The sequence below is a fragment of the Asterias amurensis genome, chromosome 1, assembly GCF_032118995.1.
Source record: "Asterias amurensis chromosome 1, ASM3211899v1".
NCBI classification, from domain to species: Eukaryota; Metazoa; Echinodermata; class Asteroidea; order Forcipulatida; family Asteriidae; genus Asterias; species Asterias amurensis.
Genome location: NC_092648.1, coordinates 35977951 through 35996806, shown reverse-complemented (window position 1 = coordinate 35996806; position 18856 = coordinate 35977951). Strand labels below are relative to the sequence as shown.

General features: G+C 41.3%; 2 protein-coding genes across 2 annotated transcripts; one reads left to right on the top strand and one right to left on the bottom strand.

The window, feature by feature from the left end:
* Positions 1-1098: 1098 nt before the first annotated feature.
* LOC139944795 (galanin receptor type 1-like) lies at positions 1099-4906 on the bottom strand. The gene is made up of 2 exons (XM_071941940.1): positions 4186-4906; positions 1099-1454 (listed from the first exon to the last, which is right to left on the bottom strand). The coding sequence occupies exons 1-2, from the start codon at positions 4904-4906 to the stop codon at positions 1099-1101; spliced, it is 1077 nt and encodes a 358-aa protein (XP_071798041.1).
* Positions 4907-8201: 3295 nt separating this feature from the next.
* Positions 8202-18856, top strand: LOC139938435 (uncharacterized). Its single transcript, XM_071933965.1, has 6 exons — positions 8202-8509; positions 11145-11272; positions 12263-12416; positions 13252-13391; positions 14982-15216; positions 15792-18856. The coding sequence occupies exons 1-6, from the start codon at positions 8366-8368 to the stop codon at positions 16989-16991; spliced, it is 2001 nt and encodes a 666-aa protein (XP_071790066.1). The 5' UTR covers positions 8202-8365; the 3' UTR covers positions 16992-18856.

Below are 18856 nucleotides of genomic sequence, written 5' to 3'. Positions count from 1 at the left end.
GCAAACCAATTATGGTTATTAAGTTATAAAAATTTTGAAATCTGGTTGGTCGACGAGGAAAACTACCACGAACAAAAATCCATGTCACTGAAGTTTCCGCAGAAGTGTTTACCGCATACTTTTTTGGCGCGATACGGAGTGCATCACAATACAAGAGACCTGAGCTTTACGTCCAATCAGATGAACGCGCCCAAGGACAAGGGTGTTTTTTCCTTTCATTATTATCTCGCAACTTTGACGACCAACTGAGCTCAAATTTTCATAGGCTTTTTATGTTATGCATAATATTGAGATACACCAAGTGAGAAGACTGGCCTTTGACAATTACCAATAGTGTCCAGGGGTGGATTTCACAAAGAGTTAGGACTAGTCTTATCTCGAGTTAGGACCAGTTACTCGTCCTAACTTAGGACTATCCATGCAATTTGTATATCTCCTAGGACTAGTCCTAAGTTAGGACTAGTCCTAACTCTTTGTGAAATCGACCCCAGTGTCTTAAACAGTGAACCCATCTTCGGTGAAAACTGCGGAATGATTCTCACATTGTTCACTTTGGTGCCGATCAATGGTTCAAAATTCCGTAAAATGTTGTTGTTACAGATGTGCTTTTTTGACAGAGGTGAACTCCAGTGAATCTATACTACTTCGATTTTAATATTCATGGCTATACCATATTATTATATAATAATAGACATACTATATTTTTTTTTTACAAAGGAGAACAACGTCACGTGTTGAACAAGGGTATACAAAAAACTATGGGTGCGTTCGTTAAGCTTCCCTGGGTGTACCCCGCGGTGCTTACTCGGGTGAGCCCATGACAAGAGCTAATCGAACGATCACACTCGCCCTCTCGTGGTGACAGCATGCACCTCAGGTCACCCCCAAGTGACCCACTCCACAAGCAGGGCACTGGGTGCTGACCAAGGTGAGCCCGTCAAAGCTATTCGAACGTACCGGGGCAGACCGGGGTCGACCCAGGGAAACTAAACGAACGCACCCTAATTGATGGTGAATAAAGACACTTTCTGAAATATTGTGTTCATGATACTGATGGGAGCGGTGTTCCAAAGTTAGTAGCCGGCTATTAAAGAAGATCTATGGCAGTGTTTCGGCCACAGTCACAGTAGCAGAAGGTCCACCTCCCTCACCAACCCGGTTCGAATCCCGCTGCTTACAAAACGCTCCCCTGATCCCTTTACGGAATGGCTTGTTGAGCAGAGTATAAATGATTGGATTCAGGCAGGAGTTAGCCACCGCTAAGGCAATGGTCATATGCGTAAACGGGGACTCAAGCTGAACGGGAACACCAAAGTTGAAAAGCAAGTAGACAAGGTGGGTCGGAGTCCAACACACGGCGAATGATATGACGCAGGCAAGGAGAGTCTTTACCAGGGATTGAGATGCTCTGAGCTGCCACATTTCATGCTGGTCATTTGGACAGATACCGGTGGCTGGAAAAAAAACACAGGGAAAATAAAGTTATAGGCCCCAAGTCAATATGGTTAAGAATAATGACCTTTGCTTCGGTTCTCGATGGGCTTTAGTAAATCTTTCCTCAAAGACACTGGACACTGTTGGCAATTGTCAAAGACCAGTCTTGTCGTTTGATGTATCTCAACATATGCATAATAATAAAAAACCTGTGAAATTTTAAGCTCAATAATATTGGTCGTCGAAGTTGCGAATGAATAATGGAAGAAAAAACACCCTTGCTCACACAAGTTGTGTGGTTTAAGATCATGCTTGATTTACGTCACTTCTGCACTTAAAGACACTGGACACTATTGGTTATTGTCAAAGACCAGTCTTCTCCCTTGGTGTATCTCAACGTATACATAAAATAACAAACCTGTGAAAATTTGAGCTCAATCTGTCGTTGAAGTTGCGAGATAATAATGAAAGAAGAAACACCCTTGTCACACGAAGTTTGTGTGCGGTTAGATGGTTGGTTTCGAGACCTCAAATTCTAAATCTGAGGTCTCAAAATCAAATTCGTTGAAAATTACTTCTTTCTCAAAAACTATGTCACTTCAGAGGGAGCTGTTTCCTCACGATGTTTTATGCTATCAACAGCTCTCCTTTGCTCATTACCAAGTAAGGTTTCATGCTAACAATTATTTTGAGTCATTACCAATAGTGTCTAGTGTCTTTAATACGAGCATACAACCGGACGCAGTATTTTTCAAACGAATATCACGATAAGAGCAAATGATGTCAGACATGTAAGAACTTTGAACCAATTTATGTCCATCTTGTGTCCGTCAAAGCACTAACACATTATGTTTGACGAACCCAATCTAAACATTATGTTATTGTAAAACACCCGTGTGCTTTATTTGGGTAAATAGCTTATAGATATATAGGCGCTATATGACTGCAGTTGAAATTTTAAAACTCCTTTAAAGGCACATGGAAATAGACTTTTTCTTTTTCTTTAATTAGAGTATATAGTCCTGAACAATAAAATAATTTTTTGAGTAATTGTTTTTAACGATTTATATGGTTAAAAAAAAAGAAATAAAGTTGTGTGGCGGTGACTCCGCCTACCCATTTTGTGACGTCAATCGAGGAAGACTTTGCCTCGATCGAACAGCGAACACACGTACGTGCAAGTACATTCAAGTCCTAGTCGTGAGTTTGTACGTTTTGAAAAACTTTTTTTTTGCATTTTCCCGGCAATGTCGACTAGGTGTATTGCTGCTGGTCAGTTTGCCAAGTTGTCCGGTCCCACATTTTGACATGAAGAGAAAAGTTCTTTTCTAAAACATAACGCCATCCCAATAATTTTTCCAGCTAGTGGGGAAGTCGAAGAAGGTACGAAAGACGTAACGAACCTAAAGGAGCATTTGCCTAACGTGAAAAAAAATCAGGTATTGTTTAAACTTTGAGGACATGTTTTTAGCTTGCGCCAAGCGTCACTATGTTGTGTTGGCACTGCATGCGATTCATCGCGCCTCGATTGACGTCACGAACAGCGCCCTCTCGGGTCGGTCTTTTTTCAAATTTGTAAATAACATGGAAACTAATTGTTTTAAACCTTAGCTAATTGTTTATTCATATTCCACCCATCAAAACACATATTTTAGTGACAAAAGCTTTATTGACAAAATACCACTTCCAGGTGAATTTAAAGGAACACGTTGCCTTGGATAGGACGAGTTGGTCTATGAAAAGCGTTTGAAACAGTTTGTTATTAAATGCATATGGTTAGAAAGATGTTTTAAAAGTAGAATATAATGATCCACACAAGTATCACTCAAAATTGCACGGTTTTCATTATACGTCGCCAACTAACACGGTCGGCCATTTATGGGAGTCAAATTTTTGACTCCCATAAATGGTCGACCGTGTTTGTCGACGAGGTAAAACGAAAACCACGCAATTTCGAGGCATATTTGTGTAGATCATTGTATTCTACTTTTACAACATCTTTCTAACCATACCAATTTGATAACAAACGGTTACAGAACGCTTTTCAAAGACCAACTCGATCGATCCAAGGCAACGTGTTCCTTTAAGAATATTTCGAAACTAGAACAGTTGATTTGCGGTTGTATTTTCTTTCCCCTCACATTATCCAAAAATTTGTTATTTCCTCCTCTGTCAGTGCTATTTACTACAGAAACACGTTTGAACATACCGGTAGAGAGGACGGCCTGGAAACACAAGGACTAAAAAAACAAAGTGCGCAAAGTTTTTTGATCTGAAATTGAGCGCCACTGTGTAGCCCGGGTGGCGATTTTTTTTTAAAACGAAATTGCAATGATTTGGTAAAAGAGCAGGCCAGTTTCACGATGACGTAACCTGACGGAAAGAGCCAATCACAGCAACACGGGGAAAAATATTGCAATGTCGTTTGAATTTTGTTTTTTTACTGTGGCACAATGACCAGATAAGTTAATGTAAAATGCGCATAAACATTACCTCAAAAAAACTATCTTCACACGGCTTTTACAACGGCTACATGATTTAAAGATAGGCTCTACACTCATTGTGTATATATTCAGTATTGACCCGGATCACGACCATGTGCCTTGACCCGTTTCTGCTTCTTTCTGGGTACACCTGACCCATAATGGGTCAAAACCCTTTGAACTATGATTTTTTTTTCGAGTGGACACAATCCATGACAGATAGTCTACCCCAATAAAACATCTTGAAATAAAAAACGTGAAAGCTTACCTGCACGTGCAGTCAACATCTTGACTTGTGTGTTCAGAGTCGAAATAACCCTGAGTTGGGCAAACACCATCACGGCCAATGGAATTAGTATGTTGATTGTAAAATTGTACAATCCGTAAGCTGATCTAGCAAACAGATTCCGCCACCCCAAACGTTGGCATCCAACCACATCAACTTCATCAAAGATGAAGAAGTGAAAGGAATGGGTGACCACAGCAAGAATCCAGCAAGTTGCGATCATTATGTACTTATTTCGTTTGGTGAATACAGTCTTGTATTTGTGCGGGTGTACGATGGCTACGTACCGCTCCAAGTTCACGGCAATCAGACTGAAAACTGAGTTTACCGTAAAGAACCAGAAAACGAAACCAGACATGTAAAATCGACACCAAAATTCACCCCATAGTCCTGGGTTTGGAGTGGGGCTGGGCGCCGGTACTAGATTCGTAGGGATGACCAAAAGGCAGACCATGAAATCTACAGCGGAGAGATGAACCAAGAAATCACTGGTGTTTGACCGTAGAGTTCGAACCCGGAGCAGCACAACGGCAACCATCAGGTTGCCTGCGAGTCCGACGACGCAAATGATGCCGTAGAAAGCTGAGACGAATCGGGTGAAAGCTACCCGGTTGCCTGGTACCATAGCGCCCAAAGCAACACCCAGTGACTCTTCAATACTTCGGTTCAGTACCTTGGTGTCGATGAATTCAAGTTGGTCCATCTTGGTTTCGTTTCTTTGAAGCAGCTAGTGAGAGGATTTCTTCTCTGGATTTTTTATATATAGGCCCCCTACAGAGTTTTCAAGTTTGATTTCGATGGCCCCTTTTCCCCATTGACGTAAGAAGGTATGATAGTGAAAAAGCGATACCAGCTATCTTCACCAGCTATCTTCGCCAAACCACGGTTTCAGTTTTGGATTCAGCTTGAGACTCATTTTCTCTCGTCTGAAGCCCCGAGCACGTATAGAGGCCTACGCAAAGCACGCGCATTGTCCAAACACTCGCGGGGCTCCTCAAGGTTGAAGCCGAATACAAAGCCAAAGCCGTGGTTTCGAAAAGGGCCTATGGCTGTATCCGATTTGGCGGATACAGCTATCTATACGGCTACGGCTGTTGCTAATGGTGTTCTAAGTGACGTCCTACACCTAAACGCATAACGGAAAACCTATAGCTGTAGCCCTATAGCCTTAAGCCAGGCTGGCAGTGTGAAAGACACAATAACAAGAAGTAGTCATTTAACTTCGCTTCACCACTAAGGCAGCAGTCTTAAAGGAACACGTTTCCTTAAATCGGTCGAGTTGGTCTTTGAAAAGCGTTTGTAACCGTTTGTTATAAAATGAATATGGGTAGAAAGATGTAAAAGAAGAATACAGTGTTCCACACAAACATGCCTCGAAATTGCACGGTTTTCCTTTTACCTGGTCGACTAACACGGTCGGCCATTTTTTATGCGAGTCAAATTTTTGACTCCCATAAATGGCCGACCGTGTAAGTTCGCACAGTAAAAGTAAACCACGCAATTTCGAGGCAAATTTGTGTGGATAATTGTATTCTACTTTTAAAACATCTTTCCAACCATATGCATTTTATAACAAACGGTTACAATTAACGCTTTTTATAGACAACTCGTCCGATTCTAGGCAACGTTTCCTTTAATCGAGACTCCCTCAAGTAGATAATATAGGACTGTTGTGAAGCAAAGCTTTTTAAAGGCAGTGGACACAATTGGTAGGTCTAGTTACTCAAAATAGTTGCTATAGTATACATATTTACTTGGTAATGAGCAATGGAGAGCCGAAACGGCTCCCTCTGAAGTAACGTATAGTTTTCGAGAAAGAAGTAATTTTCCACGAATTTGATTTTGAGATCTCAAAATTAGATTTTGAGGTCCTTAAATCAAGCATCTGAAAGCAACTGCGTGTGACAATGGTGTTTTTTCTCCCTTATCCCGCAACTTCGACGATCAATTGAGTTCAAACTTTCACAGGGTTGTTATTTTGTGCATAATTATGTTGAGATACACGAAGAGAGAAGACTGGTCTTTGACAATTACCAAAAGTGTGCAGTGCCTCAAATCCGCAGTTGTCAAATTTTTATGAAATGTGTCGTGCTTAAAATAGTGCATGATGTATAATTGCATTATTTATAAACAACATTTATGACCCACATGGATCACTCCATCCATCATTGTCTATACACCACTCCTTCAATAAACAACCTTCAAGTTCACTTCGCTGACTTTTATTGAAATGCATTCCGGGTTAAATACACAAATAAACCAATTAGGTCTATCACTTTAAAGGTAAATTTCATGCACGATTGTTGGTTGCTGTATTTTTTCAAAAAATGTGGATTGTATAGGGTAGGATTTAATTCGAAATATCGTTTCACCGACATGTTTGCCCCCTTTTAATATTGAGTTCGTGACTGCCGAGAAAAATTAGAGCAAATTGTGACCTTTTTAAAGTGTCACGTCAGCAGAAGCAGATCTTGCTGTATTAAAACCCCACACGTTTAACTCTGTGTATACGGACGCCCACGATCGCTTCAAAATAATCAAACTGACATTTTTTCGTCAACTTGAGATGAAACAACTCCTGTGCGAAACGATTTCACTGCACACTTGTACCATCTTGGACGAAGATTAGGCTACTAACAGTCAATTTTAACATGGAATTTAATTTTTCATGACTAGCCCCCTATATGATGACAAGCCTACTCTTATTCTTTGTATCAAAGTCGGTCCAAAGAAACTCATGGCACCGGGAAGTTGGCAGGGAAACGGAAGAGCAACAGTGACTTCGTATTGAGTAAGTTAAAGTTGGGTTAGTTGGGACGGCCCAAATAGGCCTACAGCTGGGCTTTCCATTCTAGTGACAAGGGGGGGGGGGGGATACACTGACCAGGGGCTTTTAAAATAATTTCAAAGTCAAAATGGTCTCAAGTTTCTATCGGCTTACGCGGTAATTTCATGGCAAAACTTTAAAAGTATACGGTTCTACATTGAAAACAAAAAATGGTTTACACTGTGTGACGCCCCTCAAGACAGGCCTACAGTTGAAATAGCTCTTTAAAAGTGTGATGGCTTGACACTACTTTTTACGCGTGGGCCAGTTATGCCTACCACGCGCATGCTGCACAATCATACGCCACTTCCCAACTCGTTATCTGTATCGTCAGGTTAAAAGCCGTGCGCGCCGAGAGCATTATTTAACTGGAGAACTGGGCCTTTCTCAAACCTCGGCTTAGGCTCCGGCTCAGGCTCCGCGTGCAGGTACAAGCAGCAATACGCGCTTTAAATGCAGGCTAAAGGCCGAGCTGCGCACACAGCGCGCGGAGCCTAAGCCTGAGCCGGAGCCCAAGCCGTGGTTTGAGAAAGACCCTCTAGGGTATTAAAACTGACACCGTGGGTGTATGGTGTTAAAATAACACCAATATATTTGGGTTTTTTTTAAATCAGTGTTAGAAGTTCACATAATGGTGTTCATTTTGGTTCTTCCAGTTGGTGGTTTTACGCGCGCCTCATCATCTCTCAGAGTTTTGTGCATGATATACACATATATATAAAATAAAATAACTAGATCGGCCGCGCGTACATACGCGGGTTTTGGCAGGGGGGCTGCCATTGCCTATCTCCCGTGTACATTTTCTGTGCGTTGCCGTCAGCACGTGACTTATTGCCGTCAGCACGTGACATTTAGCGCGTCAAAGGCCTATCTCCCGTGTTCATTTTCGCGCGTCGCCTTTCGAACGTGAATTTTTTACCGCGTCCATGGCGAACAACATTTTTTTCTACACAGGCAATGGCGCGTATGTACGCGCGGCCGATCTAGTTATTTAATTCTATATCTATGGATATACACGTACACTTAACAGACGCGTGCGCGTACTGCGCGTCAATGGTTAGCACACCGCGAAAAAATGCGACTTCGTGCAAACAATGTACGCGAAGACGCGAATGCGCCTCATCCACGCTTTCCAATATAGTACGCGCTCTTCTCTGTTTAAGCGCGTTCTTTTTACGTTTTCAAAAGAAAATTCATGGGCGTGTTCGCAATGATGGAGTGTTCGGTGTAAAAAAGCAACTATTTTCACCATTTTACTATGAAACATTATCCCTTTTCAAGATAAAAAGAAGGATCAAATTTACCGAAGAAATGTGCAAGTGACTCTAGACCACGATGGCAGTTTTGCTAGTCAACATAACCGAGAAAGGGCGAAAGAGATTATGCGATGTGCTGTTGACTTTGCACTGGTTGTGCGCAATGTGCGGGATGTCAATCATCGTGGTGGGACTCTACATCAGAATCCGTATAGCGGCCAAGGTAAGTTAGTTCGTAGCCTGAAATTTTGCAGTACACTGAATGTAGGGAGTCATGTGGCGTATTGGTGTCTTGCCACGCCTTCTATTTCTTGGGGAACTAAGCCTGCGACTGCGAGAGTTTCCTTCACGCTGTATCCCAATGAATGGAAAAACTGCCGGAAAAAATCGTGTTTTTTTTGTGCATCTTTCGTAATTTTGAGAATATCTTTGAAATTTGTCTTAGTTCTGGTAGCATAAAGATGCTAAGATACTATACTTTCATAAAATATCCAATAGGATGAAATCTTTCATAATTATTAGGCTCGCTAATATCATTATAAATATTGCATTTAGCCTACCTCAAAATCGGGCTTATTTCCTGTGTAAAATCCCTTTTTTGCACAGTGACTCCCAACTTCAATTCATTGTTATATCGTAGCGTCATACGTTATCGACCCTCATATGTTTTCGGTCCCCAACTTTGATTCCCGTTTACCGCGAGATTGTGCAAGCTGCACCGGTTGCAGAAGCTATGCAGTTTACTCACGGTCTGTATTTTCATCAGGCTTAATCATGCTGAGAATAAAGTTTCCTGACGTTGGTTATGCTCAAACATTTATAAAATGATTGATTTTCGGTACAAATCACTAGTGCATTATTATGCCAACATTCAAATGAGTCAAAGAAACATCATCCAACCTCGAAAGTTCAAAACAAAATTACTATCTGCTAGATTGAGTTTCATTCTGTTTTAGTCAATAGATGGATCACTTGAGGTGGTTACTATTCTTTGGTGTGCCAATATGGGGGAAAATTCAAACATTTTAAGTAAAAATTACAAAAAAAAAAATCTTTTTGATTAACTGCATACTGTAAATAAATTCCGATAAGCGTAATAAATATTAAGTCTACATTAAAGATAAATGTCATAGATTGGTTTCTTATCTCCTGAAACCAAACATTACTGGTCTGAAATGGGGGGAAACGGATTTTTATGAAGTGTGTGTGCTTCAAGGGGAGTGGGGTGTTTTACTTTCATGCCTTATGATATCTCTGGATTACAATATAGTATAAGTAGCCATAATGCCTTAGGACAAAAATGTCATTAAATTTGTTAAGTAGTAATTGAATAATATTTTTGATTTATTTTGCACGCCATACTAGCTGCTGAAAATTCAATAAAACACCAACCAATGAAAGGTGTAAAAACATATGACGTTCCTCCAATGTCGTGCATGCATAAGCACTGTTAATGGCGGACTGTCTCTCGCAACGTAAAACCAAAAATTTAAAAATTTTAACTCACCATGAAGTGTAAGTGTTATTGTTAAAAATTTGGATAGATGGTTTGAAAAAAACTTTCAGTTTTTGATTGTGAATAATTTGTCTGTTATCTTACTGAAAACACATGGCACCAGGATAATGAATAGCGCCACCACACGGCTTAGATCCAAAAGGTGTAGCTTCAGGAAGTCTTTGCCCTCCTTAGTAATGTAACACAAACAATCATTCTAATTGGTTAAGGATACCACTCGCGTATCTTTCTTGAAAACAAAAAACTCCATTCAAATTTGAGCGTTATTTTGGGACTGTGGCTCGGAACGACTATAGTCTTTTCGCGTGTGTGATAAAGTGCATGCTTCCGGTAAGTGCGCTAACGTACACATACACAACATGATGTTAAGCATGTTAAGAGTGTACGTAAGATTGGACAGGAGACCATGACTGTAACACATGTTTATTGAACGGTTGGATAGTTCTCCAGAGAGCAGGGGATTCCGAAGTCATTGTGTGGTGCAGCTTGAGCTGTGCGTTTTCATAGGGTCCGTTTGACTCCAAAGGTTTTCGTAATAATATACCCCAGTTCGAATCCCACTGGGGTTTTCTGTCCCAAACTGACTCAGTGACTGCCCTGAAATAATTCGTTTGGGTTTTCCTCCCTCATCTAAAATTTAAATTCCTTCATTGTCTTCTCTCTCGCCATGTCCAGATGCTCGAAAAGACAATCATACACAATGTAGATAGATGTGAATCAACAGTTTGTTATCATAATGCATGATCAAATAAAGAGCTGCCGATTGCCTGTGGTGGCAATTAAATTTCTCTCTCCCGGCGAATTCGAAATGCGTACGCAATTCGTCTAATAGCGCCCTCTTTTGAATAAACTTTCTTGTCACGGCCCAAGTTGCAGCAAAGGGTGACCCTTATAAAAAGGGAACTAAATACAGGTTGTGGCATTTCTTTTACCTCTGCCTGTAGACCCCGGTTCGAATTTCACCTCAGACCGAAGCCTACATGTAGATTGGGTTTCGAGTCCCTGCCTGATGGTGTGGGTTCCCCCCCCCCATATTAGCCTTTTGAGATACGGTGGCCACTATATGAGTCGATTGCACTGGTTTGGTTACAGATAGGTTTACCAAAATCCAATATGGTGTCACCACATCTTAAAATTGCTCATTGGAGTTTTCCCGGCCCACATCTAAAACTGAACAATTCTTCTCGCTTTATATCTATCATGTTATTGGCGCTAGTTGTGCTGTTCGATGTATAAACTTCTTTCAGTAAAAAAGAAACCTTGAAGGACGAGACTTTTGAATGACAATATTCTGTCCTTTTTTAATGAAATATAATAAAGTACACCTTTTCACACACATCAGGTGAATCTCGTGGAGGGATACAACGGTAACATTCTGCCTCTTATGCTTATCTTTGTCGGTGCCTGCTCCGCAGTCATTGACCTGGCTGGAGGAAAGCTATGTAATAGTGTTGGAGACGTTTCCAGAAGGTATGTTTTTAGAAAGAACATTCTTGAAGAAAACATATATATTTTGTTGAGAACTTCCACACACTGCAACAAGAAATGGGATATTTGAAATGCTTGGTGGCAGCAGACTTAACAGGTTCAGTGTTGATGTAGTGCTGAGCTTGCCGAGAATATTTTGACCCTTTTCGAAACCACGGTTTTGCCTTTGGGGTTCGGCTCAGGCTATAGGCTGGCTCCGAGGTTGTTTTGACAATATGCGTGTTTTGCATAGGTGCTCAGGGCTTCAGACGCGAGGATTGAGCTTGAAGCTGAATCCAAAGCTGAAGCCGTGGTTTCGAAAGGGGCCTTTGATTCACCTCTAGTAAAGTCTGCTGCCATATAGCGTCACAAAAGTGCCCCATTACATAGATGAGCCCCTTCTCAGTTTTGATTTACATTCCTTTTCATCTTAGCTTTTGCTTTGTTTTCTTTTCATGTTACTTTCTCTATCTGCCCTGGGCTGGATTTCACAAAGCACTAAGATTCATCTAAAGATGAGTTGTTTACCATAGTGAATAATTTTGCTTAGCAATTACATTGATCATGCTGGCACCACTACGTCATGCCACAGGTTATTTATTTCATGGTTTTCTCCAATGTGCAATGTCCGATGGGGAGTCAAAGTCATACTCATTGATATTCTTGACTGGACGACTCCATATGTCCGGAGGGCAGGTCTCAGAGTTGTGTATTTTGGAAAACTCCCACAAGAAAAGGGACATAAACAACAAGCTGGCAACAGGCAATCTCTCATACAAACATTGGTTTAACGTTGATCATTATGGATTTAACAAATCGTGAAATTGTGATTCTGTATAGCTATCGACAATGGCCCATAATAAAATATAGTCAAGGTGAAACCAGTGGTTTTCTTGGTAGGATTCAGACCCACAACTTTGTGAGTGAAAATCCTGCAGCCTATTCTTACCAGAAGTGCAGTGACATTTGTCTATCTTCTATACTCCTATGCAGACGGACTCTAAAACGTCTCCTTCTACCCTACCTCCTTCTCCTTGTCTGCTTGAATGTCTGCATCTTCATATCGGCTTGTACATGCTTCGCCACTCGACGTCAACTCCACCACTCCTTTACTGCAGGCCTAGGCAAAGCCATGGACAACTACAAGGTTTGAGAGCTTTGCGCAATTCATACAACCGATTTGAAGGCTGTATTTTGTTCATGTTTAAAGGAACACGTTGCCTTGGATCGGACGAGTTGGCCTATAAAAAAGTGTTTGTAACCGTTTGTTATAAAATGCACATGGTTGGAAAGATAATTTAAAAGTAGAATACAATGATCCACACAAGTTTGCCTCAAAATTGCGTAGTTTTCCTTTTACTGTGCGAACTAACACGGTCGGCCAATTATGGGAGTCAAAAATTTGACTCCCCAGCATGGCCGACCGTGTTAGTCGACGAGGTAAAAGGAAAACCGTGCAATTTCGAGGCATGTTTATGTGGATCATTGTATTCTACTTTTACAGCATCTTTCTACCCATATGCATATTATAACAAACGCTTTTCAAAGACCAACTCGACCGATCCAAGGCAACGTGTTCCTTTACGGCACTGGACACCTTTTGTAATATTGTCAAATACCAGTATTCTCACTTGGTTTATCCCAACAAATGTATAAATGGAAAGAATCGAAGTTGCAAGAGAATAATGAAGGAAAAACACAATTGTTGCACAAAATGAATGTGTTTGCTTTCAGATGCATGTAATAAAAGGCTTCAGGCCTGAAGTCTTTCTTTGAGTGACAAGTTACCTCTTAAAAAAACAAAAGCAAAACAGGAAAAACTGCATTACTTCAGAGGGAGCCGTTTCTCACAATGTGTTATACTATTCAAAGCTCTCCACTGCTCGTGACCGAGCAGGTTTTTATGCTAACAAAGTATTTTGAGTAATCACCAAAAGTATTCACAGGATTAACTGTACTGTTTGAAATTTTCCTTTGTAAAGACTAACGGCACAGCGAAGGCAGAGATCGACCGCTTACAGATTGAGTTCGAGTGTTGTGGAAACAGTGGCTACGAAGATTGGTTCGATTTACAATGGATTTCAAACGATTTCTTGGACCTGCAAAACAGCAACGTACAAAGGTTATTTGGCTTAACTTTGGGTTGGGTGCAGTCTAGCCCTATATAGGACTCTTTCTCTGTACACAGGAACAGAGTCCTAACTATTGAGGCCCGTTTCTGGGGCGGAAAAAATTCACAGCTTCATAACTTAAATCTTACCTGCAAGAAAGCACCAATTTCAACAGATTCACATTCCATGGCAGCATATGTTTTTCTGCGGTGGGTTTTGATCGTAAGTTATTCTTCACAAATCCGTCATTTTCGTGAAATAATGCAGCTTCCACCGTTAAAGAATTCCCGTTTCGATCGTTTTCTCACAGTGTTGTCTGTTGTCGTGCGTACGCGTATACATTCGCGTGCAAGACGCACGATGCAAGCTTAGACGCATGAATTCTTGGTCACCGTATCTTGACTGCACACAGCGTTAACACGCAACACAATTCAAAATTTGCGCGTCGTGCGTCTTGCGTACACTCGGCAGAGTGTGAGAGTTACGAACAAAAGTGGGAATTCCTTAACGTTGGGAGCTGCATTATTTCATGAAAATGACGGATTTGTGAAGAATTTGAGTTATAAAGCTGTGATTTTTTTCCGCCCCAGAAATGTACCCTAATGTCCAGGACGTCACTGTAGTACAACACGAAAGTGTAAGGCCGCTAGGGCTAGGTGCAGTCAATCTAATAAGAGGACGGGGTATGCGCGGTAATTGCGTGTATTTCTCATTTATAGATCGTTGTTATTTATGGCGATGAGAAACTTTTAGACGGTCCTTTTTCACAATGTTGCGCTTGCTTAGACCTGCGTGCGCAGTACTGAGCATGCGCGCAGCAGTCTCAAATCGAGAGTTTTTTGCGACTTTTGAGACGCTGCAGCGTCTCAAAAGTCTCCTAATAAGCAATTTCAAAATTTAATCAATGTCACCAAATGAGAATATTTAATCACTCACACCACTCCTCAGTGAACCTCACCCTCTTACTCAGGGCACCACCACTCCATGATCCCCCAACATGGAACCGGTGCCCCCCCCCCCTCCGCGGGAATCGCCGCTCCCACTCATTCCAATGCCGATTCATGAAGGAGTGGTCAGTATTAGTACCACAAGCAATCACTCCTTTACAAAGTACCACCAGATGGAGGTAGGTTCACTGAGGGGGAGAGGTGGTTGAATGAGGAGGGACGCTCTCCCCGAGATAGAGAGGTGGTTCCCTGAGAGGGGAGGGGGGGGGGGGGTTCTGCTCCCTGGGGGACACGTTCCGGGGAGGAGGAAAGGATACACTCAGAAGAGGCGGTTCCGGCTTGAGAGGAATGGGAAAAGGCGGTTCCCTGAGAGGGAGTGATAATAGGTATTAGGTTCTCTGTAGTATAGAGTAACATCAATGAAATGCGAGATGTTTTTGTTAAAAGAGGCTGCATTTGGGCACGTAAAAGACGTTGGTGAACAAATTATAGGGACACCGCCAACATAGGGCTAGATAGCTCAGTTGTCAGAGCGCCGGCACGTTAATCTGGAGGTTGTTGTTTGGAATCCCACTATAGTCAATTCTTTGTTCAACCCCCAAAATCGTGAACAAAATCTAAATCTTTTTTTCCCTTCTCCTTTTTCTCCTCTAGCAAAATAAGCGACGGGAAATACCTGAACGACGACGTCCCGTACAGTTGCTGCGATTCTTATTCAGCCCGTCCCTGCATCCACCATCACGTTCATGACAACGATCAACACTTCAAATACGACTATCGCACCGGACATACTCTCCACAAAAGAGGCTGCAAGACCGCCCTCATGGACTATTTCAATGTCAGGCTGAATCGAATTGGTTTGATGATCATGCTGATATTCCTGATTCAGGTAGGTCGTATAACATGGCCGTCTGTAATGAAGCTTGGTTTCAAGATGGTCGATATTACAAACAAGAGGAAGATTTGGGGAAATTCAACATAAGGGAATTTTTAAACTCATAACTATCATCATTACACATTTTGCGTGTCGTGGTCGAACAGATAAGAGTACCGAACTCAGCTCAAGCACAGTGTGGGTTCGAGTCCCAGTCATGACACTTGCATCCATGATTGCTTTGTTCGGTTGGGACAGTAAGACGTAGGTCCCGTGTACTGGTATAGTGCGCATGAAGTAACCAATGCAAAACCTTGCATGGAAGAGTAGGTGTTTCTGGTTCACATCTAGCAAGCAGCCTTGGTTACAGGCTTCCTCAGGCTTGTGAGCTACAGTGATTAAGCTCACTTGGGATACATTATTGTATTCATTACCAGAAGTATTTAATACTAATTTGTTATTGGTCAATCCCCGCCATAATCATCCCCAATCCTGTCCTCCTCATCCCCACATCCCCATTGTCAGTCCTACCCCATCACCATCATCATAATTTATGTGCCATAGGCTTACGTCTTGCTTATTTCTTCCAGACGATAATTTTCCTGCTACTTCGCTATCTCCAAACGTCCATCAGTAACGCCTTCGACATGGATGATCCAGAGGAGACGGCCCCTGGGTGGATACTAGACAAACTTCCCTTCTCCGACACTAAAAGTTCCAAACCAAAAAAGAAAAAGCCCAAGAAACAAGACGATGTAGAGGATCAGGATACTGAGAGTGATGGAGAGAGTTTCGGTATTGAATACTCACCGCAGGGACCAGACTGGAATGAAGAGGAGAGACCCCTCGTTCAGAAGGAACCCCGAGGTGGGGGTGGAGCACCCCGAGGTGGGGGTAGGGGTGGAGGCGGAAGTCGGAAGGCTAGAGACGAAGATAATAATGAACCCGTCTATCAAAATGTACCAGGAGGGCAAGGATTCGGAGGGCTAGAAGACTTTGATTTGGATGATGTGATGGGTGATATTGAACTCCCAGAACTCCCAGAATTTGGGAGCAAGAATAAGGGGTATAAGAATTCAAAGTCCGACAAGAATTCAAAGTCGGACAAAACCAAGTCAGATAAGAATTCGAAGTCGGACAAGAATTCGAAGTCAAGTAAGAATTCGAAGTCAGACAAGGGATCAGCTAAGAAATCTGGAGGGTCGGCGCAGAAATCTCCCGCATCAACAAAGAAGTCTTCCGGATCAACAAAGAAATCTGCAGGATCAACTAAGAAATCTCCAGGATCTGCTAAGAAATCTCCAGGATCAGCTAAGAAATCTGCAGGATCAACTAAGAAATCTCCAGGATCTGCTAAGAAATCTCCAGGAGCAACTAAGAAATCTCCAGGATCTGCTAAGAAATCTCCAGGATCAGCTAAGAAATCGACAGGAGCAAAGAAGAAATCCCCGGGTGGAAAGAAGAAATCTCCGGGTGGAAAGAAGAAATCTCCGGGTGGAAAGAAGAAATCTCCGGGTGGAAAGAAGAAATCTCCGGGTGGAAAGAAGAAACCAAAGGGGAAGAAGATGAAGAATAAGAACAATAACATTGAAGACGATGATTCCGTGTACTGGAGCGACTCATCATCAGATGACTCGGATTACTCCGGATCTGATTGCTCGCTGACTCCACTGCTCAGCCTTTCTAATAACCGGAACGAGGTGATGTATGATTCAAAGTTAACCTCGGTAAAACGGTGGTCCAGAAGGTTCCGGATACCAGAAACGGCTTACATTGAAATCGAGGGTTGAGTCGAAAAGAAAGGTTTTGTTTGAATAATTTGAAAACGGTTTGTACAGCAACATTTCAAAAACTATTCAACAGTAGTGCCAATTAACATTCTTAAATTAAAGTGTCATATCAAAACATATCTCAATTTTTTTTAAAGCACGTACTGCGGCAGGGCTATTGACATTATTTTCAAAAAGGAGACACCCTCCCCCCCTAAAAAACACACCAAAAAAACTATCAAATATTTGGGCATAGGTTGGCTCACTGGTTTCTTTCCCTGCCTTTCACATCTGTTGACGATAAAGCTTGCATGAGGAGCGGGTTTTCAGTCAAAAAGAAAAACCTGATTGCCTGGCTAGGTTTTCTCCAATTTACGATTTTCCCTCGCATTTAACACTGAAGATTTCTTCTCGTTTCATATTCACCATCCTTTGTGTTACTGCTGGCGCGTGCGCGTTTGGATGTGTAATTAAATAATACAGTTGAAGGACATTCGAGAGCGAGAATATCATTAGGGGAAAAGATGGGCTAAAACACAAAAAGGGCCAAAATGCTTTAACGCTGAGAGCAGCGTCTTCTCGAAATTAATATTTCCTAAAAGGGTTTGCAATTTCTTACTGATTTGTTAATACTTTCAAATATAAGTTTCAGGTCTAATCGATCTGTCCACGCAAATCTAATGTTACATAAGTTTATTGAATAGTTATTGAATTGTAAATATCGTAAATTTATTTATCAAAGTTAATTTCGTAAATGTATTTATCAATGTTAATTTTAAGACTCATGACAACTTCTTACTTTGGGTTTATATAAGTAATATTATTAACACAACATAAGGACACCTATACTACAAATAAGTAAAATTTTAGAATGTGATTGCAACTTGAATACATTTATTTGATAGATGTTGTTGTAATTAATGTAAACTTGAAATCAATTAATCATTCAGCAATACACATTCTCAGCATGAAAACACATAACAATCGGCATTTTATGTAGACACTTTTCATTTTTCAAACGGGTTGCATGCATCCCATGAACGTCAGTCTAACAGTTTAGTTTGTCTGTAAAGCAGAGGTCTTGAAGATCGTGTATTCATGCTTTTCAGCCCAGCCCTCCGGGTGGCTTCTGAGAAATTAAACGGTTGCCTGGGATGGACTAACGATGATTAATGGAAGAGCAAGTTTTTTAAAGCAATTGCAACCAGAGGGCATGTTTAAAGTCACCTGGATTTTTTTCTTTCAATTATAAGAGTATATGCTTACGAACAATAATTTTTTTTTTTAGTGATTGTTTGTCACGATTTATATGTTTAAAAAATATATAAAGTTGTTTGGGGGCTGACTCCGCCTACCCCTTTTGTGACGTCAATCGAGGCAGACTTTGCCTGCAATGCGTATAGTAAACACACGTGCAAAGTACATGTACGTCCAAGTCGTGAGTTGGTACATTTCAAAAAGTGTTTTTCTGCATTCAGCAGCAATGCACCTGGTCGGCATTGCCGGAAAAAAACAAAAAAAAAAACGTACAAACTCACGACTTGGTCCGACAAGTACTTTGCAATTGTGTTTACTCTACGAATTACAGGCAAAGTCTGCCTCGATTGACGTCACGAACAGCGCCCTCTCGGGTCGGGGTCTACTCTTAAATTTGTAAATAAGAACTGATATTTTAAAACCTTAGTTAACTGTTTATTCACATTCCACTCATCAAAACACACATATTAGTGACAAAAGCTTTATTTTGAAAAAATACCACTTCCAGGTGACTTTAACAGTTGTGTACATTTTGCTATTGAATGCTTCGTGATGCACCGTAAAATTCCAACGTATATAGTTGATTTTGAACGATGCAATAATTTATTTAATGCATTCCAGGTTAAATA

What these genes read in the sequence shown, in the direction of transcription:
- LOC139944795 (XM_071941940.1), bottom strand. Translation starts at nt 4,906, where the DNA reads ATGGACCAACTTGAATTCATCGACACCAAGGTACTGAACCGAAGTATT. An exon ending in GATGTTGACTGCACGTGCAG is followed by an intron (nt 1,455 to 4,185) that starts GTAAGCTTTCAC and finishes TTTTTTTTCCAG; the next exon opens with CCACCGGTATCTGTCCAAAT.
- LOC139938435 (XM_071933965.1), top strand. Translation starts at nt 8,366, where the DNA reads ATGGCAGTTTTGCTAGTCAACATAACCGAGAAAGGGCGAAAGAGATTA. An exon ending in GTTGGAGACGTTTCCAGAAG is followed by an intron (nt 11,273 to 12,262) that starts GTATGTTTTTAG and finishes ACTCCTATGCAG; the next exon opens with ACGGACTCTAAAACGTCTCC. An exon ending in CAAAACAGCAACGTACAAAG is followed by an intron (nt 13,392 to 14,981) that starts GTTATTTGGCTT and finishes TTTCTCCTCTAG; the next exon opens with CAAAATAAGCGACGGGAAAT.